We start from the raw sequence: 25,753 nt of genomic DNA on the forward strand, positions 1-25,753 counted from the left end.
GGTGAGTTATTTCCTAACAGAAAAGTCATCTTATCCTACCCTGTGTGACTTCTGGTATGGGGTTTCTTGTAGGATGGGGTCTTCTATGACATCCCTGTATCAGATTCAGATCTGAGGGACAGCATTCCCCGGCATGTTGTAATTATGACATTTCACTCTGAGCTGGTGGGTGGACCCTTAGATTGGTCAGTTTACTCAGCTGCAGCAAAGCACAGGGGCATGCACAGTGGCATGCTCGGCTGCTGGCCAATCAGCATTCATCTTCACTAGTCCAGTCTGTGCAGAGCAGAGGGACAACTGACATCACTTCCTGCATCTGGTCTCTTTTTTTTGCTGTTACTAAAGACCAAATGGCCCTAGTGATGGATCCTCGACTGTAGTTTCCAGTAAGTGAGACACCTAGTGGCAAATTTACAGCAGTGTATTTCATATAGAAAACAGGCAAAAAAAACAAACAACTAATGAAGTAAATTGCAAAGAAATAATGTATCACTTCCTCTGCTGATTTAACACTATTTATTGGTAATGCCAGTGCACATTTATAGCAGACTCTCTGCATTCAGTATTGGAAAACATGATTTGGCTGATGGAAAATAATTTAAAACCAAGGAGGACATATTGAACATTTGTAGTTTTAGTAGCATAGGTACAGCGCCACCTATTGATGACTTTTTTAACACATTTTTTACTTAATAAAGTACTTCATCTAATGTACCCACTGTACGATTTTCATGTTATTTGGAGCAGAAGTGTGCCCTTCCAAAGCCTCTAAACTGGAGAAGTTTAAGTGTATAAGCCCTGTCTATAGATACAAGAATGAACATATAGATTGCCCTATATATATATATATATATATATATATATATATATATATAAACTTCAGCCTTGGTCTAGAAATCAGACGATATAAGGCATTCACATATGGCAGTGTTACTTGTCGTCACTTTCTTATAACATAATAAAACAGACAATATTGCTGAGATGGGAATCTGAAGTATTTTTCATTTCTCTACATTAGCGTTTGCTGACTGCCTATCGACCTTCATGCACGGATCAATAGCTGCCGAGAGGTGGAGGCAGAGAGCACTGCTAAATGTTAACATCATCATTCATTTTCTATTTTAGTACACAGAGAGAGGAGACCGACTGCAGATCATTGTCATCTTGCTGTATTTATTTGTCAAAGTGATACAGTGTTATACATATCAATGACAAAGTTACATAGGACAAAAATGGAAGCTAGTCAGACAACTAAGGGATGCTGGGTATGAGATCTGCTGTCTCTAGTTCAGGTGTGGTTTGCAATTAGGCTTCATTCACTTCAATAGAACTTAGTTGCAAAACCTGCACCTAAACTGGAGACAAGAGCAGTGCTGTCTCTGGAAGAAAGTGGCCATGTTTTTCAACACTGGATAACCCCTTTAAGGAGGAGAGCTACTGTGCACATTTTTTCCTAGTAAGCTGTGACTGGATCGGACTTGGTGTTAATGCACATGATTTTATTGCAAAGTCAGGACATATTATAAAAATAGATGGGTCCAAATGAGGATTCTCTGGCAGTCTCCTGGGCAAATCCAACTGTACAGGAATGTCACTAAAACCTCTATTCCAGGTTATATGTATATAGCATCTACAGATCCCTATAAATCAAGGTTCTACTAAATTAAACTATGGAGGTATAGAGGGATCTTTGGTAGATACCATGAATGCAAGTGTGCAGCTGCAAAGGGGGCTTCAAACAAGAGGGACTGCTACCTTAAAGGGGTTGTTCAACATTTTTTTTTTTTTTCAAATAAACTGGTGTCAGAAAGTGCCAAAGATTTCTAATTTACTTCTATTAAAAAATCTCAAGTCTTCCAGTACTTATCAGCTGCTGTATGACCTTCAGGAAGTGGTGTGTTCTCTCCAGGCTGACACAGTGCCCTCTGCTGTCACCTCTGTTCATATCAGGAACTGTGCAGATCAGTAGCAAATCCCAATAGAAAAACTCTCCTGCTCTCTACACTGGAAATAATACACCACTTCCTGCAGGACATACAGCAGCTGATAAGTACTAAAATACTTGAGATTTTTTTTTTTAAATAGAGGTAAATTACAAATCTTCTTTCTGACCCCAGTTGATTTGAAAGAAAAACATTTTTGGCGAACAAACCCTTTAAAGACTTGTCCGCTTCCTTCCAAAAACAGCACGACTCTTATCCCTAGTTTGGGAGTTCATTTGCTAGTCACTGAATTGTATTATCACACATGCCATGGTGCTGTTTTTCTAAGAAAGTAGCTGCATTTTTTATAATTGTGAATAACCCCTTTAAATTATACAATAATATATTAAATCACATGTAATGAGTTAGGCTCATTCCTTCTCATGTATTACAAGTGTTATGTAGTACATGTGTTAAAATGACTAGACTGGCACACCCCACTGAGGGACATTATAGTCGTACACTGTTCATACACAGGGGCCTCCTGTTGCCATTATAGGTCAATAATGGAAATTGATAATACTGTATGTCACCTCTGTGACCCTAACCTTACAGAACCTCCTTGGCTGCTCCTAATGATAAGGATTAGGGATGGCATCTCTTACTGTTAGGATCTGAAGACGATATATGGAATAATCTGCATCCTACATGTTGGCAGGATAGGTTTTACACAACTCTGTCTTGATTCTAGTTATGTCTTATACAAGGAGCAGAATGGAGGATGTAATAGGCACATTGAAGAATATTTAGCGCTAGTGCTGCCAGTGTTACTGCCAAGCATCTGCTGTGTTCTTCTCAGGGATGGATCATTACTCGACAGACATATTGTTGTTCCGTGTTTGTTTTCTACTTAGTAGAATATTACTAACATTGCAGCCCTCATTTAACTACATACATCTTAGCTGTAAACTGCGCAAATATAAAGTGCCACTTACCTCCCTGTGGGAAGAACTGAGCGTAAATGTCTTTAAACGTTTCTTCATTGACAATCCCACTGGGACATTCCTGGTGAAGAAATAAACAAGGAAATAGAAGAGATGAGACATGTTGTATGCTGACGGGTCTGAGGCTTTTATTTTTATTTAAAAAATTCATGTCTTCCCATACTGTTTCCCTTAGGCTGCATATGAATTAAGCTCCTAATATCACGGAAATTGTGCTGAGGGTGGAGGGAAGGGACTTATCTCCATCCTCGGCACTTCGTGCCCTATAGGGAAAATTTTGTGATACAGAGTTTAAAGTTTCCTGCATAGACAAATGATAAAAAAAAAATACCTTGCAGCACTAGGGGGTGCTATAGAGCTTACTAAATACTGATTTATAATTGATTTTAATGTATAAGCAGTATGCAGTAGCTACCAAGCTGCCCAAGTGGTGGCTGTATATATCTGGATTAAAAAAAAGTTGCTATTTTACTGCATGTACCAATGAAGTCATGGGGGACCTTAGTTAAATCTCTGCTCCTTTGCCTCACACCGTATTTACTATGAGACTCATGCCTTTAAAGGAGACCCGTCACCCCCCCCTGCCTGGGTGACAGGCTCCTGACCCCCAGTTAGATCCCCTTATACATACCTCATCCCGCCGAGTCCCGCTGCTAGAGCCGGTCCCGGGATGGAGATATCCCGGTCAGAAGCCGGCGCGCGCGCTCTGGAGAGAGGTCTGGCGTCCATAGAGAATGAATAAGTCCGTCCCGGGACTGGCTCCAGCAGCGGGACTCGGCGGTATGAGGTACGTATAAGGGGATCTAACTGGGGGTCGGGAGTAAATGCAGTGAATATGAGGCTGCCATAACTGTAAAGGAAATAAAGTATACACTAATATCATGAATCCAGGGTAGATAATATTATAAATATTTGCATAAATATGAAAAACATTGTTAAAAGCCAATGCAATATGAACTCCCCATATATTTTATATGTGTTTACAGGGAGAGACCTGTCAATAAAGCCTATCCAAGTGGGGAAGACTACAATCCAGTTCCTTGCACCATGGCTAAAAGTACCTCATGCAGTTCAACATTGTAGAGGTGATCAGCATGGGTGTCAGGTGCCATACCCCCACTAATCTGATACCTTTGGCCTATCCAGAGGATATCAAATAATTTTAAAGCTATATAACACCTTTAAATAATTACTGTTTGAAACAACTTCTCTCCCATTGTTCTGTCTCAGCGTCAGCAGTTTTAGTGTTTTGTGCAATGCCTTCATTGCTGCTGCGGTATGTACTCCCTGCTGCCACCTGTACCTAATGTCCCCCTCCTTTTTATTCTGCTGTATTCAGCAGCATCACAGTGCCTTATGTAACCTCTTCAGTGCATCAGTAACCCTGCCTCGTTTCACATGTTGTCTTTAGTAAAGTACTTTCTATATCATCAGCCTAACCTGTTAAGTCCTTTGCACTTTTACCAGCAATATGATATGGCATAGCAGAAAGGAGAAGGTTCTGTGTTCTGCTAAGATTAGACAGGAACTCAAGGAAGGAAATAACTATGGAGGACATTTATCAAGACTGGTGTACAAGTACATTATTGTTATAGAAAGCCACGCCCCCTTTTCATTGGCCAGATTTACTAAGAGGTGCACACTTCTTAGTAAAGCCAGCCGGCCCTGTGCAGGTTGCAGGCATTGATAACTGGGGTGCATATTGATAAATGTCCCCCTATGTGTCTACTGCTACTGTGGTGTCCCACCACGGGTGTTGCTATTGGTTACACCCTTCGTAAAAGCCTGTACTTATTGTATACATTTGGTGATGAAGGTAATGATAAAGTTCGCCACTAGATGTCGCTGTATAAGGTATGTGTGCTTATATGCTGAACAGCTAAAGTGTGTAAAGGGTTATTGTTTATTTGTGTGTCACATGGATCTGTAGTCCTATGAGAATCTTTTCTTCTCTTCTATCACCTCTCTCTTTACTTTTTCTATTGCACTCTTCACCCACTCACAGCGCACTTTTGGATACGCTGAGGAAGGAATTCACATGGGTAGAGGAAATGCATGAGTCTTTCGTTTCGGACATTGTAGAGGAAGGACGCAAGCTAGAAAGCTCTCTAAAGTGGTCTCCTTAAACCCTGGCCCTCTGCCAGGTCCCCCAACTCTGAAGAGTTCAGTCTTGGTCATGTTCCTGTATGGGTAGGAAGCAAGACAAGACACAGCATACAGTTTCTTCTCAGTAACGCTACACAACACTATGCAGTGTTAAACCCTCACAAGAGATGATAAGTCAGAGACAACCTTAACCCACGTAGTGGACTAGGAGATTCACAGAGCAGGACAGTATCCACAGACAGCAGTAAGCTAGGAACTGATCTGGACAGAGCAAAGTTGTTAAGAGCCTAGGAACTCTATCTCGCAGCGTGGTTGTCAGCAGGAAATCCTCAGCATTCCACTCATCCCAGGTAAAAAGGTCTGGGGCCTTGTGTCACCCTCATAGGACGGTTCACCCAACACTGGTGTGCATTAGGTGGTGTGAAGACCCAAAGGTCAATACACGGGCACAAGTATTCTCTTTTTCTAGTATTCTTCTACCTCATCCTCCAACATCCTGGGAGTGCACAGTACTACATGGGTTGAGACTCTCACAACATCCTCCTCTCTGCTCCTCTGATTCTTAGTATCTCTCAATACGCTATACAGTCAGCACGACTGTACTCTTCACTGCATCCCTACCACAGATCTGTTTTCCGTTTTATCAAGTGTCTTATCAAGTGCTTTATCAAGGGGAACTATCAGGTGTATTATGCCCTATCTAGGGAAAGTACCTTTCAAGTAAAACGAGATTATTTATGATAAAGATACTGTGATTCTTCATTTCACACCCACACAGTGTACACTACAGCCTTGGGGCATTTCCCCTTTTTGTGGGTGGCAGTTCCGAGTCTGGGAGGGTCACTACACCACTTTGGCCCACCGTGATATCATCACCCTGGTAGCAACCCAGCAGGACACTGTCCACAGGGGAAAAAGGTGTAAATGGCCCTTTAAAATAAAAGCAGGTGTGCCACCATACCTGTGTGCCCACTGGCATCACGACACAACATCTCAGGGACCAGCTACATCTTGGCCGACCACCATAGAAGTAGTGTCACACCTCACCACCTAGTCAGCCACCTAGACACCTCTGTCTCAACACCCCGGGGGCATACCACACTACAGCCCCTGAAATGGAAAGAATGAGAAATAGCTGTACAGCACCAAGAGAAGGAGCTCTGAGGGGCTCAATAACAGAAGTGAGAGTCAAAAAATCACCTTGTCACCACTATAAAGGGTTTATCTAAGGAAACCAGGCAGGTTCTTACAAATCCTTTGAAATGATGGGTACACTTTAAGTGCTGGTCAGTCAAGTGCCATGAACAATGGGAATGAAGCAATAGAAATTCAACTCGTCCCCATAGCTGTACCGTACTTTGATGGTAGGTCCACCACTTCTGAAGAGTTATATAAGCAGGATAATCTCTAGAATACAGAGACTGTGGGACTAAACATTGATCCTGCCATAGCAGGATAACTAGATATTTCACTCTCAGCAACCACTAAGGCTTAGAAATAAATATACAAGGATAGTAGTACAGAAAATCAATCCGCCAGATAGTGTGAAGCAATGGATTATACCCATTCTACCCTATTGTCTGTCTACACCTGAGGCCAATGATATGTTCTCATTGACAGGCAGGGAGGATTGACAGTCGCTTTTTTCATTGTCCTGTGACTCTGTGATGGAGTCTTCACAGGCAATGCCTCAGAGAATATATTGATAAAACTTTACCTCATCCCTATTCAATAGGATGGCTGCACAGTACGTATTCTGTTTGGCAAATCTCTACATTTGCAACGAAGCTCAGACATATTAATTCCCAATCCAACACCCACTAGGGGCCTGTGCCTCCAACTTCAGGAAAAACAGGGGTGGAGGCATGTTTATACATGAATCTTACAAGAATGCGATTGAACTGCAATACCAGATATTGCCTATGGATAAGGGTGGCGCTATCAGGATGAAAAAAACTAAACAAAAAACGAATTATTTATATATATATATATATATATATATATATATATATATATATATATACCAACAAAACACAACAATCACTGAACTCACGGAGAACAATGAAAAATTTCCAATGGAGTACTCATTTACGAGTCTCCACTGATTGTCCCATACAAAATTTAAATATGCAAAAAAGGGGTCCGTGGAGCCTCAGTTACGAGTCTCAAAACACGGGAATAGCCAGATATCCCTCTCTCCAGGGTGTTTCCCTATTTAGGTCCTAAAGCTCGCAACAGAGTGAGGACCTGAGGGACTACGTATCAGGGTGGTTTGGTGCTCTCCCCACTAGGAGGCACCCCTTGGCAATGGGCTTCCTTCTCTGGAGAGAGGAATATCTGGCTATTCCCGTGTTTTGAGACTCGTAACTGAGGCTCCACGGACCCCTTTTTTGCATATATATATATATATATATATATATATATATATTATTTATTTATTTTTTCTATATATATATGTATTTATTTATTTGCAGAGAAATTATAGAATCAGGGAAAATGATGAAATGACTACGCCTCATGGAAGGCACAGCGGCAGGGCGGACGGAAAGCAGGGAGGCCCAGGTTGGCACCGGACTGCACCGCAGGCATGGCGGCAGCGGGGTGGACAGGGAGCAGGAGGCCCAAGATGGCACCGGACCGCATGGCAGGCATGGAGGCAGTAGGGTGGACAGAGAGTAGGAGGCCCAATAGGGTAAGCAATGCTGTGGCAACTCATTCATTTCATCATTTCCCTTAAGGGGGTCAGAGTCAGGGTCAGATTTGATCAAATCCATGACTTTCTTCAAAGAAATAATGTAACGGTGTGGTCATTTCATAATTTCCCAGGATTTGATCAAATCCATGATTCTATAATTTTCCTGCAACATATATACAGAAATGTAGAGCTATTAATTTCAATCATCTCATCCTCTGTTTACTGAGCACATATCGAAGTGATTGTCCATCACGCCTGCATTTTCCCTCAGGAAAGAACAGTTCATGTTGATCATCACATCACTTTATAAATTGCTGTATATTCTAATCTGTATGTGCCTGTCATTTGCCGCACTCTTGTGTCTTTTCATCTGACAAGAAGGATCTACTATATTGAAAGACGTGTTCACAGTGTGGAGACTGATACCGTTTATAGTTTATAGAAATTATTAAAGTGAATGTGTTATTACTGTACCTGTTGGAACCTTGGTGCGGTCCCTGGTTTGTAAGGTACGACCAAGACTGCACTTTTGGCCAATAATTGCACTTATTCTGTATTTTATTTGCATTTGTCTGAGCTCTGTCTGAACACTGTCCTACTCCTTCTGCTTTTTTGATTGATTCACTTGCCACACCCGTCCCTCCTCTGCTGAGTTCCTTCTGGTCACTTCTCAGTTAACCTCTGTTTTGTTTAGATGATTGACATCTGGTTCTTCCACTCACTCTTGCTGGATTCTAGATTTCTGTTCCGATTCCATTCTGACCCGACCCCTGACCTCCTATATAATGCCACCAGTTTGTTGACTGACTTTGCTGACTATTAGCTTAGTTGTGTAGCATGTCAGTGCTCCCTTATCCTTGTTATACCCTTGTAATCTGGCTTTCCTGACCTCGGCTCTTGTACCTGACTACTCTTTTTATTATTTGGCTTTCCTGACTTCTGATACTGTGGCCTGATTAGTCTTTGGACTCTGTGTCTCGTCCACTATCCTTATCTGTAAGTTTGTCTAGTCTTGTGTTTCACATATCGCAAGTTAGGGACTGTTGTCCAGTTACCCATAGTCGCCTTGGACTGATTTGTACTTGCAGTGTTGCAACAGAGTGTCTACCATGTTGTTCATAATTTTAATAGGTTCATTTCTCTGTCATAACTATTTATATATTTGTATGGTAGACAGAGCTTTGTTTTAGTCACACTGAACTCCAAATCTAGGAGCCTAGATTTAGGAGTTAGAAGGGTAGTCCACTTAAGAAAGATTTAACCCTGTTCAATCCCCATCCATAATCTAAGCTTGTTTGTGATAGGTTTCTATTACATGAATTGGGCCGTTTGTCTACAGCACATCCTGACCCATACCCTGAAGCTGCAGAAAATCCTCACTGCCTGGTCCACATGTTCTCCACTCCTCTGTCTTTCCCCCTGCCTTCTGAGACCAAAGTCAAATGATCTCTGTTCCTTCTGTTGCCAGGCAATCTGTAACTCCTCTTCTGTAACCCCGCCCACCACCGACATCACCCAGTGGTCTCCTGGCCAAGGGGTGAGGAGACAACAGAACAAATAGAGAGTTAGATAGATATGTTGTTTACAGTGTAAAGCCCCTATTACACGGTGCAATGGAGAGGAGCAAACAAGTGCTGTCAGTGCTCATTTGCTCCTCATTCCCGCTCGGTGCCAGCGCTATTCATTTTATTACACAAGACGATTATTGGCTGTAACAGCTGAATACGGACGATAATCGTCTTGTGTAATAGGACATTTAGGCTATGTTCACACACTGTCAAAAAAGAGGGATGTCCAATGCACGTCAAAATTATGACCATGTGAATTATTTTCCGACATCTTTTGCAAACAGCGGACGCTATTTTTTACTTGTTCACACAGTTTTTCTTTTTTCACTGTCCTTTCTTCGTTTTTACGGTCAATTAGTCCCCTTATAAAAATAGAATAATGTGCCAACAGCCGTCATTGCACTGACGAGTGGCCAATTCTCAAAATAACGGATGTAATTTTGGACTTAAAATGACGGACGTCATTTTAAAAATTATACACGGACAAGAAAAAACATTGTGGGAACATAGCCTAAAGCAAAAGCAGATTGAGCCAGCAGATACTACCAGATGAGGCGGATACTTGGCAGTTGGCTCTGAGGTGCAGTGCATGCTGGGAAATGTAGTTTCCCAGCCGGCGCCATCTTGGATATAGACTGGCTTTTAGAAAAACTTGTAACCCGGGAAGAGCGGCAGCTAGAAAGACTGGAGATGGCTTTAAATACTTAAGGGAACTTGGTAAGTAAGACCCACGAGGTTTGAGAGCATTTCATTTTGGGTAGAACACCCCTTTAATAAAAAAAAGTATACAGCAAGCACCTAAGCACCCCCTAAAAATGTATGACTCAATAACCAACTGGGTGTTACCAGCTGGGGGGCGGGTGCCCACTGTCTGACACTTTTCAATCAGAGCTGATAATATAAGAGCCGTATGCCTCTTAGTAAATCCGGCCAGGTAAATAGGGGCAGGGTTTATTTTGGACTTATTTGACATATTTGATAAATGCCCCTGTTAGTTTATAAGTCATTTAGTGTGGGGGAGGGGATAGTATGAATGGCATTTTATGTTTAGGAAAATCAATGACGAGCACTTGATGCAAAACCCTGGCAGTATACTCACTGCGTGAGCTCCGGCTTTTGTTTAATATTTACTTGCTGAATTTGTGTGATATATTCAGGGTTATACATTTTCTATTTTCTCTCTGCCGCTTGAGTTTGGAAGCAGATTATGGGTGAGATGTCAGCATAGCAAATGTACTGAAACAGAAAATGCTCAGAAGAGATTTATGTAGGAATGGATTTCAATATTTCAAGTGTAATCATGCTTGGTATTCATATTTGTATAAATATTTTCAGTCAGAGGCGTATTATGTATCGCCAACACGCTCAGAATACTAACCAGGGCAAATCACTGCAGCATTACCGCCAATCTCACCGGATCTATTCTTATTAGAGGTTAAATATTCTCATTTACTGAATAATACATTTGTATGGTGATAACTATGATTAGGAGATCAAATAAGAGAGAGTCATGTTCTAACACATCAAACACACAGGGGGTAATTCCCACAGATGCTGCATAGGGTTATTACTGACAATGGGATGGGTGTCCTGTGTACATCATTATCTAAAAGATGGATGATAAGGGGTTTCGTGTGGGGCACACAACCCCTAACTAATATTTTTCCTGAATTTATCTCTACTGGCCACCAGGAGGTGGGTATATAAGGTGGGCAGCAAGTTATCCCTCCCACTTTAGCAGATTCCACTATGTTTTGGGACTATTTGGTACCATCAGTAACCAAAAAGTTAGATTCCTCCTAACTTTGCCTTTTTTTCTTGCTTGGTAAGGTCCCTGGAGCCAACTTTGTTCAGTCAAGGACTAAGTATATCTGAAAACTTACGGCTGTGTTTATGCACTGCCATTGAGTATCCTCATCGAAGGGAAGGCTGGCTGGACCATGTAGTGAGCAGCTCCAGTTCTCCTGTGCTTTTCAGCTTACTACCACCACTGAGGCCACTGATTGTCTGTCACAGACATAGGAACTTAAAGGTGAATCCAACCTGCTGATAGCTCTCTAGTGTGCATGGGTTACAGAGGATGAAGATATGTTTCTTCCCTTCATCCTCAGCGCTGCTCCCGGCCATCTAGCTCCTTCTAATGATTATCATTAGAGAGGACCGGATCGGGCAGTACTCCAAATGTCCTTACCAGACAGAGTACTACATTGAAACTCCACAGGAACGGCACCGAGGATAAAGGTACTGTAAGAGACATACCTTCATCCTCAGCGCCCTTTGTGCAATAGGGAGCTATCAAGTTAGATTAGTGTAACCTTTACCACAGTTAAAAAGAGAAAATTATTCTCCAGAACAACCCTTTAACAAACTTTATGTAGGGCTAAATCAAGATTAAAAATAAGATGTGAGGCTATGGCAACATGTTTCAAACCTATGAACCGTTATTATTCTGAGCTCGGCTATAAATATGAACAGTTCATAGGTTGAAAATGATTGGTATTATTATTACTAGTATTATAAGAAAGGTAAAGCCTGGTGTGATCCTGGATGCTGGTGTGGTGTCCTACCACGGGTGTTGCTATTGGATACACCCTTCGTAAAATCCTGTACTTATTGTGTAAAAGTGGTGATAGAGGTAGTACTAAAGTTTTGCCACAAGATTTCGCTGTATTAGATATGTGTATTCAGATGCTGCACAGCTGAAGTGTTTAAAGGGTTATTGTTTGTTTACATGTCACATGGATCTACAAATCTATGGGAATCTGTTCTTCTTCTCTCCTATCACCTCTCTCTTTACTTCATCTGTCTGCACTCTTTACCCACTCACAGCGCACTTTAGATACGCTGAGGAAGGAAGTCACATGGGTAGAGGAAGTGTATGAGTCTTTCGTGTTGGACATTGTAGAGGAAGGACGTAAGCTAGACAGCTCTCTACAGTGGTCCTCTCTGGGCCCTGGCCCTCTGCCAGGTCCCCTCACTCGAAGAGTCAGTCTTAGTCAGAGCCCCGTATGGGTAGGACGTCAGACAGGACACACCTAACAGTTTCTTCTCTGTAATGCTACATGACACTATGCAGTGTTAAACTTCTTCCGAGAGAGGACAAGTCAGAAACTACCTCAACCGACACTGTGGGCTAGGAGAGTTACAGTGCAGGACAGTATCCACAAAAGCCACAGAAGCTAGAAACTGATCCGGATAGAGCAAAGTTGCAATAAGCCTAGGAACTCTGTTTCACAGCGCGGTTGTCATCAGGAAACCCTCAGCATTTCGCTCATCCCAGGTAACAAGGACTAGGGCCTGTGTCACCCTCTAGGACGGGTCTCCCAAATCTAGTGTTCATAACATCCTTGGGACACTTCCACTTTCTGTGGGTGGCAGTTTCAATAGTCCAAGAGGGTCACTACACCACTCTGGCCATCGGTGATAACACTAACCCAAGGGACCCCGTAGCAGCCTGGCACTGTCCATAGGGGAAAAGGGTACAGCCGGCCATATAAAATATAGGCAGGCGTGCCATCACACCTGTGTGCCTACCTGTCACTGGCGTCACAAATTACCACCTCAAGGTCCGGCTGTATCTCGGTCAACCAGCACCGGAGTGGCGTCAAACTTCACCACCTAGCAAGTGACCGGCCCATCCTCTGATATAACATCACCCTGGGTGTACACCACACTGGTAACTCCTAACTTGATTTTTGCAATTAACCATTGAGTACTAAAATCTATGGCTGATGTATTATATCTGTCCCTGACTCCCATCCAGCAAAGTTCTAGTTATCATATATTTCACATTATTGCCCCTGGGAGCCAAGGTTATTTTATATAAGTCAAATGATATGTCTCTCATTAGTCTTACACGCATGAGATGTGGTTCAGAATGAATGTGCAGTATTGTCATTGACCCTGAATAAATATAATGATTACACCATAATATAAGCATGAGGGATGTCCTTACATGCATGATATGTAGTTCACAATGAATGATCAATATTTTTAGTGACCCGGAATATATTTCATGATTACACCATAATAGTCGATCACCATTTGAAAGAAAGTCCCATAAATCTCTACACGAATTTGATTGATTTTTTTCAATTGTCTGATGTAATGATAATCATTAACATTTGTCATAGGTGTCTGTCTATGACCACCTGAGACATTCAGAAGTGATCAGTCTATCCATGTCTTATCGGAATAAACACTCTTTCTGCTCTGCAGACACTTTGAGGTGTCTTGTGTACATTATATGATGCCTGTACTTGAAGAGGTAGCCACTAGATGGCAAATCCCTTCTGCTCAATGCTCACAGCTCCTGTCCTTGGAAAAAATGAAGAATGCCATTCTCATATACCGTATATAGCTAATGGACAGATACTCTGATGGGACTAGTGATGACTATAAAACTTATGCAGTAACAGGATGCAGAGCTAAGGGTTGGCGCCATGTTGCCTTCTCCGTGCTGCACTAGACTCCAACAGACTACTATATAACTAGCATATGATAACTAGTTATCAGTCTTCTGAATATGAACCAGAATATATGGAGGTATAGCAGGATTAACTTTTCCATAGACCCCGGGCTGTTCACCAAGCCTGCCCCCCCCCCAAAACCCACGGTAACTATGGCAGCACTAGTGTATTGTTCATAATACAGGATAATGTCATAATGCCCTAAATTGTGCAAAATGCAGTGATTTTTGCAAATCAGGGCAGAACTGTAGCCAGGAGACATTACACCTCTAAAAGTATAAGTCTTTTTGGGTGGCCTTGGGCCCCCAGGGGCTCAGGGCCCCGGGCTGCCGCTCGAAACGGACCTATTATAATCCGCTACGGACATAAAGCTAATGATCATCGAATGTAGCAGGAGAGTCCAGATACAGACTTTCATTAGGGTCCCCAAGGACCTATACCACTGTATATACTACTTAAAGGGATTGGCCACTTTATACTAAAAAAAAAATTGTGTAGTATAAGTAAGTGTATTCCCATTACTTTGTGACAGCAGCTGTGTATCTCATAGAGCTAATACCAGACTCCCCTCCTCCAGGCTGTGCCGCCCTGCTCTGTTGTGAGTCTGTCCATAAGATGGCCGACATGGAGGAGAATGTGACCATGCCCCGCCCCAAGTGTCCTCCCTAAGCATATACAGGCACAGTGGTGAACAGTAGGGAATGGGGCATGGTCACATGCTCCTCCAAGTCGGACATCTTTTAGACAGACTCACCACAGAGCAGGGCAGCACAGCCTGGAGGAGGGAGTCTAATTTTAGCTCTATGAGGTACACAGGAAGCTGCTGTCAGTATATACAATGAGTACATGTACTAATACTGTACACTGAACTATCTTACTATAAACTGGCCAACCCCTTTAAGTGTGTAATAATAACACTATGGTCTAAGTGCTGTAATGCTTTCAGGCAGTCCCATACATTAACTAGGATTTTTATTGAGCCATACAATCTCTTAATATTAATTTACACATCAAGCATCCATTACTGGAGGTGACGCTAAGACTCGGAGTAACACATAATAGCCTTTTCATTAGAGAAATAGAAATGAAAAGGAAAATGAATGCCATGTACAAACATCTTGAAAGTAATGAAATCAGTCTGTTAAATTAGGATCAATAGCGGCAACGTCTATTCCTCTCAGGGCCAAGGGGACATGTAATGCAATATAAATCAATGTGCTATTAGATTAAAACAAACAGTGGCATGTCTTATCCACTGCAATGTGAAGGCAGGCTGCAGACCTCTGAGCTTCACCCCCACCGACACAGAGGCCGGAAACGCTATGCTGTGACCGTCATGAAATAGAGGATATCTATATCATAAAAATCAAAGTCTGTCTGTCTGTCTGTCCCATATAGACTTCCAAACGCCTGGACCGTTTGACCCCAAATTTGGCACACAGATACATTGGGTGCCTGGGAAGGATTTAGCGAAGGTCCCGTCCCCGCCAGATGTACAGGAGAGGAGGGGGAGGGGGAAGAGCGGCGCCACTTAGAGATGAATGGGAAAATCTCCTCACTGCACACAGGAGATATAATTAGCTGCAGCAGACACGGCAGTTGGAGCCTTAGCAACCAATAGGATTACTGCTTTCATTTTCACAGGGAGCAATGGTTGCTAGGGAAGCTGCCTCACAACATCCACAGAAATAACTGGTAGACCCCCTACTCCATCTATACCGTACATGTATAAACAGGACTTCCTACTCCATCTATACAGTACATGTATACCGGACCCCCTACTCCATCTATTCAGTACATGTATACAGGACCCCCTACTCCATCTATACAGTACAGGTATATACAGGGCACTACAGGTATACAGGACCCCCTACTCCATCTATACAGTACATGTATACAGAACCCCCTACTCCATCTATACAGTACAGGTATATACAGGGCACTACAGATATACAGGACCCCCTACTCCATCTATACAGTACATGTATATACAGGGCACTACAGGTATACCAAACTGTGACTGGATAACACTGCCACAACAGACCTGACCAATACCGCCATACTGTGCTGGATAACACTGTCATACCAGACCTGACCAATACCGCCATACTGTGACTGGGTAACACCGCCACACCAGACCTGATCAATACCGCCATACTGTGCTGGATAACACTGTCATACCAGACCTGACCAATACCGCCATACTGTGACTGGGTAACACCGCCACACCAGACCTGACCAATACCGCCATACTGTGCTGAATAACACTGTCATACCAGACCTGACCAATACCGCCATACTGTGTCTGGATAACACTGCCATACCAGACCTGACCAATACCGCCATACTGTGACTGGATAACACCATCATACCAGACCTGACCAATACCGCCATACTGTGACTGGGTAACACTGCCACACCAGACCTGACCAATACCGCCATACTGTGCTGGATAACACTGTCATACCAGACCTGACCAATACCGCCATACTGTGACTGGATAACACTGCCATACCAGACCTGACCAATACCGCCATACTGTGACTGGATAACACCATATCAGACCTGACCAATACCGCCATACTTTGACTGGATAACACCGCTATACCAGACCTGACCAATACCACCATACCGTGACTGGATAACACCGCCACACCAGACCTGACCAATACTACCATATTGTGACTGGGTAACACTGTCACAACACACCTGACCAATACCACCATACTATGACTGGAAAAAACTGCTATACCAGACCTGACCAATACCGCCATTCTGTAGCTGGATAACACTGTCATACCACACCTGACCAATACCGCCATACTGTGACTGGATAACACTGCCATACCAGACCTGACCAATACCGCCATACTATGACTGGATAACACTGCCATACCAGACCTGACCAATACCGCCATACTGTGACTGGATAACACTGCCATACCACACCTGACCGATACCGCCATACTATGACTGGATAACACTGCCATACCAGACCTGACCAATACCGCCATACTGTGACTGGATAACACTGCCATACCACACCTGACCAATACCGCCATACTGTGACTGGATAACACCACTATACCAGACTTGACCAATACCGCCACACTTTGACTGGAGAACACCGCCACACCAGACCTGACCAATACCACCATACTGTGACTGGATAACACCGCCATACCAGATATGACCAATACCGACACACTGTGACTGAATAACACAGCCATACCAGACCTGACCAATACCGCCATACTGTGACTGGATAACACCCCTATACCAGACCTGACCAATACCGCCATACCCCCCTCGAAAAGACACCAGATTTTCTGGCAAGTCTGAACGGAAGGGTACTGCCCCTCTGCAAGGTGCTACCCTACGCACCAGACCATGGGTGCCTAATGGTAAATACGACCCTGCAGGTATACAGGACACTACATACACTACAAAACTATACACTACAGGTGCATGGAACCTCCACCAACTATATACTACAGGTATACAGGACCCCAAACTTTACACTACAGGTATACAGGACCCCAAAACTATACACTACAGGTATACAGGAACTCCACCAACTATATACTTCAGGTATACAGGACCTCCACCAACTATATACTACAGGCATACAGGACCCCTAACTATACACTACAGGTATACAGGACCCCAAAACTATACTCTACAGGTATACAGGACCTACACCAACTCTATACTACAGGTATACAGCACCTTCACCAACTCTATACTACAGGTATACAGGACCCCAAACTATACACTACAGGAATACAGGACCCCAAAGCTATATACTACAGGTGTAAAGGAACTCCACTAACTTTATACTACAGTTATATAGGACCCTCAAACTATGCACTACAGGTATACAGGACCCCCGAACTATATACTACAGGTATACAAGACCTCCACCAATTATACACTACAGGTATCCAGGACCCTCAAACTATAAACTACAGGTATACAAGACCTCCACCAACTATACATTACAGGTATACAGGACCCCCGAACTATACAGTACAGGTATACAGGACCTTCACCAACTGTACACTGCAGGTATACAGGACCTCCCTCAACTATACACTACAGGTATACAGCCCCCCCCAACTACACACTACAGGTATACAGGACCCCCCAACTATAGACTATAGGTATAAAGCCCCCCCAACTATGCACTACATATATGTGAGACCCCTAAAAACTATACATTGTGGGTATACAGAACCCCTCAAACTATACACTACAGGTATACACTAATTCCACTGATTAACTCAGATGAAACAATACCTTTAGCTTGGCCTCCTGGGCACCTTAGAACAAATCTAATTAACACACTGACACTTAATACCCGGGCAGCGCCGGGTACATTTTCTAGTATATATATATCACAATATTGTTGGGAGCCTCTAGTCTGGTGATAGGATGAGATAGGGTTGGGCATAGAAGCTCACAGATGTTGTAGCTGGGCCTGTTAATTCAGCACACTAATAGGTTGCTAAAGCTGGCATCCCAGCTGGTCCCATAAATGCTTGATTGCCAATAAATATGGTGACCAGGCAGCCAAGGAAGTGTTACAATCTGGCAGAGATATTTCTGGAAACCCTTTCTGTATGTGGTGAACATTATCCTGCTTAGAAATACCAGCTGGAAGCCATGAGAGACAACACTTGTGGCTGCAGGATGTCCTGTACACATCACCGGGCTGTTAGTGTCCCTTTTATCACTATTAGGGGTGACCGACTGTCATATGTGATGGCTTCCCAGATCATCACACCAGCAGGGGGCAGTGTGCCCTTCAACAGCCAAGGCAAGATTTAAGCGCTCACCACTAGACCTCCATAATCCAGACCGTTGTCCAAACAATATGGTTCCAGACCATAGTAGTCTAGGTTCCTCACTCACACCACTGCAAATGAGAAAGTTGGCTAGCTGTCCATGGCATGGCAACATATTGTGCTCTGTGACACGAAATTTTCTACTGCAACATAACCTACCCCAAAAATAACGCTGTAATTCCAGTTTACCGACATTACGTTTGTTTTTGTTTTTTTGCTATCTTTGAAACTGAAACTGGGAATGGATCATAAATGGAGGAATTGTATAATACAAAAAATGAGGGGGAAATTTATCAAGGCAAACACAGCAAAAAGTTGCAATTTGTTGCGCAACCAATGCATGGCTTTTTGCCAGCTTGGCATCTTAATCTCTAGGTGGAGAGAAGTGTCTAGCAGCCCATTTAAATTTTGAGAGTAGGACTCGGCATGGCTATGTCCTACATGGTCGCTCGCTGATTTAAATATGCAAAAAACACTACAGAGACACTATCACGTGTATTCACATCAGTGAGCAAGCTAGAACTTCCTCCGGGAAGGAACAAGCAAGCCAAGCAATGTCTACAGTCAAGGAAACCACCCAAGCAAGGTATCCATCCACAGACAGCTGTTTTAGGGTGTTTGCCCCTCATCAGTGTGGAGCAGGATTCTGGCTAGTGGGAGCAACGCCTAGTAAGTGCATGCAAAAGGATGATGGTTCACTGGTTGACTGGGAGATCAACAAAAACACCCCAGAGACACCATCACGTGTCTTGACGTCAGTGTATCTAGGACATTGCCCCCTGGGAAATCAAATATGCAAAAAACACTGCAGAGACCCCATCACATGTCTCGACATCAGTAACTTGCCAGACCTTCTTCCGGAAAGAACAACCAAGCCAAGGAATGTCTCCAGTCAAGGAAACCACCAAAGCAATGTATCCATCCACAGACAGCTGTTTCGGGGTGTTTGCTTGTTTCCTTGACTGGAAGGGCCACAGCATCGGCTTCCCCTCGCCGACACTGTTCTATCCGTGTGGAAATCTTAAAGCGAATGTTAATACCTTATTTGCCCTGAATTGGCCACTGCAGGGAAAGTACACGCCTGCCACCTCCTCTGGTTAAATGGTTCCAAAGGTGGGTCTCATTTGGTCAGTTACAAGTCCCCAAAAATTAGTAGAAAACTAGAATTAAAATGTCCACTTTTACATAGGAAGTAGCTCTAAACCCTGCAAAAACCTTTTCTGCTTTTGTTTCTTATTATGGCTTCATTATTTTAGTGCAGTAAATATGATTTTCAGTGATATTCAGACTTCATTTTTTTCCCCTTGTCTGTCGGGGAGGATAATTGAATTTTTATCACGAATATGCATTTAGTGTTGTTTATTATGGAAATTATGTAGATGAAGATGCTATCTCGTAAAGTAATTGGAAACGAGTTCAAATAAAAAGATAAAATTTGAGGAAAGATTGCTATAGAGAAATTAATTTACTAGAACTTTCTTCTTAAAACGAACAATTACTTTTAATAGTTGTTTATCTTCCAAAACTGCGGACAACATGGTGTTGTCAGAGCGGCTTTCATGTAGACGCTGCAAAATGCTACGTCTGAAAATTAGTTTATTTAGTAAATGCCACAAGATGGTCATGCCCTTTATTCACAAAAATACACTCCAAGGATTTAAATGGCCAAGTTATAGGTCAGAGGCTTCCGAGGGTAAAGTTGTATTGTGACATTTGCCACCATTTTTTTTTTATTCAGGTGACATAATAGAACTGATATAATACTTGACATATAAAACAAACTATAGGAAGACCAAAATAGTTATATGTAATTTTTCCCATACAAGACCCTGAGAACCTCTAATTTAAAGGCCAGTGCCCAGTGAATATTATTCCCTGAACTGTATTCATATGATTCTTTATTATATGGGGAAAGTGAGTGGCAATTGAGATGCATCCCATCACAGCCCCCATAGGGGAGGTCACCTACTTTTCCTAGAGTAGTAGATGAGGATATATCAACCTACAAAAGATGATCAAATGGTTGACGACCTCTGACCAGTAAGGCCCTGTTACACAGGACGATTATCGCGTGGAAAATCGCTATATCGTTCAACTTTGAATAAAAATCATTTTGTGTAATTTTAAGGCAACAATCGAAAAAAAAATTTTGTGTGTCATTGATCCTTCATCTAGATCTGACCCTAAAATAATTGTTAATCGTTCTCTAATCATTCAATGTATTTCCACATTGTTCATTCTTTTGCTGGGATCAGATGGAGTAAACGATCATGCTAACGATCATTATAACGATTGTTACTAATGACTATTGTTTTCTGTACTATGGTAAGCAATTTCAGCTTAATGATAAACAATGTAGTTTGTGATCATTTATCATTAACCGTTAAAAACTACTTCATTTAATAGGACCCAAACGCTTACCTTATGGGGCACAGCCATGTTGGAACAGCAAAGGGTCAAACCCAAACTGTCCACATTAAATCAAATGCACCACCAGGTACATTCGCTTTAAGCGTTGCATAGCAATAGAAAGGCTCTGGTGCAGGGAAGCTGGTACCGCAGTCTTTTTTTGAACCACACCCCAGTTCCTACGCATAGCGCCAGTCTATTACCGGGCACCGGCCCGGGCTGAAACACTGGAGGTGGCCTGGCCTGCCCCAGTGGGAGGAGACCCCCGCCCCGCTGTGACACGGCTCCATTGATTCTAATGGAGCTGCATCTTAGAGTGGCAGACGTTTCCTCCCACTGGGGAGTGGCCAGCCCACCTCCAGTGCTTCAGCCCGGGCCTGTACTTCAGAAGAAAGACCACGGCACCATCTTCCCTGCGCTACATTCGCTTTAAGTTGGAAGAATACAATTGTCTAGAACGCCAGTGAATACTGTAGAATTAACATTATCCTTTCCTGGGAATTATTGGCCTAGCTGAAAGCATGAAAAACAGCCCTGTACCTGGATCCCTCCTCTATTAAATGTTTCAGTAGGAATTATGCTTTCTGATAAATAGCATTATCAGGTTATGTGCCAAACCAACATTTGTCCATTGGACCGATTCATCACTACAGAGTGATTCAGAGTCTAGCGGTCACATGGAGAGAACAGCACACAAAGTGGATGCCTGGCTACGTCCCTCACTATACTTCAGGTTGAGGTGCTGTATTATAGAACTCTAGTATCGGGTATTACAGAAGGAAGTGCAAGATGGCAGAGCCTATTCTGTGTGTAATTTTAAATAGTTACTGTCACTTAAAAAAAACTTTAGACATGTCACGCAGCCCCCCACCAATCTCTAGAGTTGGGAAATGTGTGCAGCTGTGCCTGTCGCTCCACGGTCTGCCACTCAATCCCACTCATGGCAGGTGACAGGCTTCATAGACTCAGAATACAGTAAGGCTTCAAGCAATAAAGTCCTGGATGTATAAGATCTTTATGCACTCTACAATGGAATGATGTCTAGCGTTACTTCATCACTGAATGTTTCCATAGAAAGTTCATTGTGCCTCATTACCATTTTTAATATTGTCTCTCGTGAATGATTATGCATAGTATCCACGCAAAACGCATTGGAATTCAGAATCCTGTATAATCTGCTGTTTGCATGTGTGAACAAAAACCAACGTCTTTATTGCACCTAGAATGCATTTGATTCCTTATTCCTGGTTTGGGAAAATCAGAAGGCCTTTCATTGTTTCTCAATCCTTTTAAAATCAGAAACCCATGTGTATAGACTTATTGTTTTATATAGCATCACTATACAATTAGGATACTAAGCAATTTCCCTTCCTACTGCTCACATAGGGGGAGATTTATCAAACTGGTGTAAAGTGAAACTGGCTCAGTTGCCCCTAGCAACCAATCAGATTCCACCTTTCATTTTCCAAAGAATCTGTTAGGAATGAAAAGTAGAATCTGATTGGTTGCTAGGGGCAACTAAGACAACTGCTTTACACCAGTTTGATAACATTCCCCCATAGTGTTTCTCTTCTGTTATGTGTCTTTAATAGTCTAAAGCTGGGATGGGGAACCTTCGGCAATCCAGCTGTTGCAAAACTACAATTCCCATCATGCCTGGGCAGCGGAAGCTGTAGCTTCAGCTGCCCAGGCATGATGGGAATTGTAGTTTTGCAACAGCTGGAGGGCCGAAGGTTCCCATCCCTGGTCTAAAGGTTGGTGCACAAATGCAATGCCAGCTTTGCACTGCCTAGAATCCAACTGGTACACAGAACTTATGACTTGTTTAAGCTACAAACATCTCTAGAAAATCACATCTAAGGTTTTCTAGGAGTGGTTTGCATCAAGTCATGGTGCACAATAACCAATCTTTCTTGACAAAGACAGAATTGTTAATTAGCTTTGTGTGCATTTGTTTACTAGGTAAAACACCGTTAACACCCACAATTAGGGATCATTCACACATTATGTGCACAGTCCTAACATCATTATTCATCATCAATCTGCTCTGAAACTGTTTAAATACTTACACAACCATACTAACACAGTATAGGCCGTGTCAGTACAGTAGCACAAAGTTCAGAGCTACATGCCAGGAGTTACCAGTTCCGGTCCATAGCATATTGTCTGTGCATGGACCTTAATTGTGGAATTGCGCGTATATGCCCCCTTAGGGGGCAGATCCGCAGCAGATTTCATTTAAATAACTGAACACAGCATCAAATCTGCACCATCAAATCTGCTGCGGATCTGCTGCAGATCTACTGCGGATCCTATAGGTGTGAAGCACCCTTAGGGTGCGTTCACATCTACAGGATCTGCAGCAGATCTGCAGCAGATTTGATACTGTGTTCAGTTATTTAAATGAAATCTGCTGCAGAAAATCAGCTGCAGATCCTGTAGGTGTGATCGCACCATTAGGGTACAAACCCACTTGCCGGATCTGCAGCGAGTGCCCTCGCTGCAGATCCCGGCTCTATACTTTCAATAGCAGAGAAACTTGCAGCAGGGATGTACATCCCTGCTGCAATTTTTTCTGTAGCCCGCCCCATTAACCGCCCACCCGCCGGAGATTATACATTACCGGGTCCCCGCTCTTGCTTGCTTCGGGGCAGGAGCGGGGACCCGGTAATGTATAGCCTGGCCGCCCCGATCGCCCCCTTGGCAGCACTGATCCCCCCCGCAGCCCCCGGCCGCACAATGTCCCCCAGCCCCGGCCGCACGATCCCCCGCAGCCCCCGGCCGCACGATCCCCCGCAGCCCCCGGCCGCATTGTGCGGGATTGTGCGGCCGGGGGCTGCGGAGGATCGTGCGGCCGGGGGCTGCGGGGGATATCGTGCGGCCAGGGGCTGCGGGGGGGGGGGGGCGATCAGTGCTGCTGAGGGGGCGATCGAGGCAGCAGGGGGGGGGACGGCCAGGCTATACATTACCGGGTCCCCGCTCCTGGCCTGAAGCAAGCAGGAGCGGGGACCCGGTAATGTATAATCTCCGGCGGCCGGGGGGTTAATGGGGCGGGCTGCAGACAAAATTGCAGCAGGGATGTACATCCCTGCTGCAAGTTTCTCTGCTATTGAAAGCATAGGGCCGGGATCTGCAGTGAGTGTCGCTGCAAAAACGCAGCAAGGAGACTCGCTGCAGATCCGGCAAGTGGGTTTGTACCCTTAATCTCTGCAAATCTCCACAATTAGCGCTTGACAAATTCAATAACATAGCAGTTCACCTACCTTTCTCCCTGCTTTATGAATGTTTACTCACTGTTGCTCAATCAAAGACCTGACTAGTGCATATGTTTGTGTTACAAGCCTGGTCAGATTGTGTTTGTCTATAATTGTATTAGAAATCAAAACAGACATTAGGGGAGTTCACCCACTTATTCTTGCAACTCTACCAGTGTTGTACCCTTACTATTCAGACCTCCTGCACACAGCTCAGTATTTTTGTGGAGCCTTTATAGGCCTCCTGTTCTAGTGTATTAGGCTTCTACTGTGCCTTCTTTTTCACATGTAATTTAATATTGACCTTGCAAAAACCAAAATGCATAAATGACACCTGCTGGAGTTTGCACAACACTACATGGAGACCTTTTGACTTATATCAGGCTATGGGGTGATTTTTAACGATTAATGATTAATAATAAGTGATCACCAACAAGATTGTTTATCGTTAATCTGAAATCGTTCACCATATTACACAGAATGATAGTCTTTATATATGATCGTTACAACGATCATTACTATGATCATTTATTCCATCTGATCCCAGAAAAAGAAGGTAAGATTTGGAATTACACTGAATTTCAGTGAACGATTAACAATGATTTTAGGGTCAGATCTAAATCAATCAAGAACGACACACAAACGATTTTCGATAGTTGCCTGCAATTACACAGGATGATTATCTTTTAAATTCAAACGATTTAACAATTTTCTGTATGGTAATCGTCCTGTGTAATAGGGTCCTAACTATGTCACCTAAGTTTGCTAAAATGTGTAGAGATCAGCATACCTGCTCCCAATGACCAAATTGTATGCGTCCAGGCCTCATTTTATATTTGATTAGGGACTTTCACCTCTTTAGCAGCTGCACACACCATGCTGTCTTACCTTGTACTGTTCCTGGGGGGAGTCATTAAGTATTCTGTAAACAAGACCATTATCGAGTTACAGGAGTGATTATCAGGGTATTAACTAATAGCACAGATGTTGGGGAGAAGCGTGCTCTCCAGCACAGGATCCAATAAAACAGATGTTTTACCGGAGATGGGCAATGTGTTAAAAAAGTGGGAGCCACAGGGGAAAAGAGGATGCTTAGGTTGCATATATGAATGAAAGTTAGTAGAGGTGATATCCAGGGTGTACTGTGGATCTAATAATAAGTCACAGGAGAGATCTGAAATAAATATGTTTTTCTCAGATTTTTATCCACACTATGAAGTTGCTCTAACTTTATATGGGTGAAAGGAGCTGCTCTTTCTTATTGAACTAAAATGCTACAGGTGGAAAAAATTGCCTATCCATAACCAGCTGCATATTGGTGGTATTGGTGACAATACTGTATAATTAAAAATGATGTTATAAAAACATTTAATAGCAGTAAAATGCATGGGAAAGTATGGTCCAATTTTTAGTCCTCAATGTCTAAAAAGGCTTAAAGTTTCACTATTGTTTAATTTTTTTGCAGAAATTAATAGTACA

General features: G+C 43.0%; 1 protein-coding gene across 4 annotated transcripts in view; it reads right to left on the reverse strand.

Moving 5' to 3' along the window:
- The window catches only part of KCNIP4 (potassium voltage-gated channel interacting protein 4), a 405,696-nt gene that overhangs the window by 34,054 nt on the left and 345,889 nt on the right, over positions 1 to 25,753 (reverse strand). For all 4 annotated transcript variants that reach the window (XM_069976475.1, XM_069976474.1, XM_069976473.1 and 1 more), the window contains exon 3: positions 2,918 to 2,987. In XM_069976475.1, coding sequence (XP_069832576.1) covers positions 2,918 to 2,987 — 70 coding nt within the window. The remainder of the gene's footprint in view (positions 1 to 2,917; positions 2,988 to 25,753) is intronic.

Source organism: Dendropsophus ebraccatus, chromosome 7, assembly GCF_027789765.1.
Source record: "Dendropsophus ebraccatus isolate aDenEbr1 chromosome 7, aDenEbr1.pat, whole genome shotgun sequence".
NCBI classification, from domain to species: domain Eukaryota; kingdom Metazoa; phylum Chordata; class Amphibia; order Anura; family Hylidae; genus Dendropsophus; species Dendropsophus ebraccatus.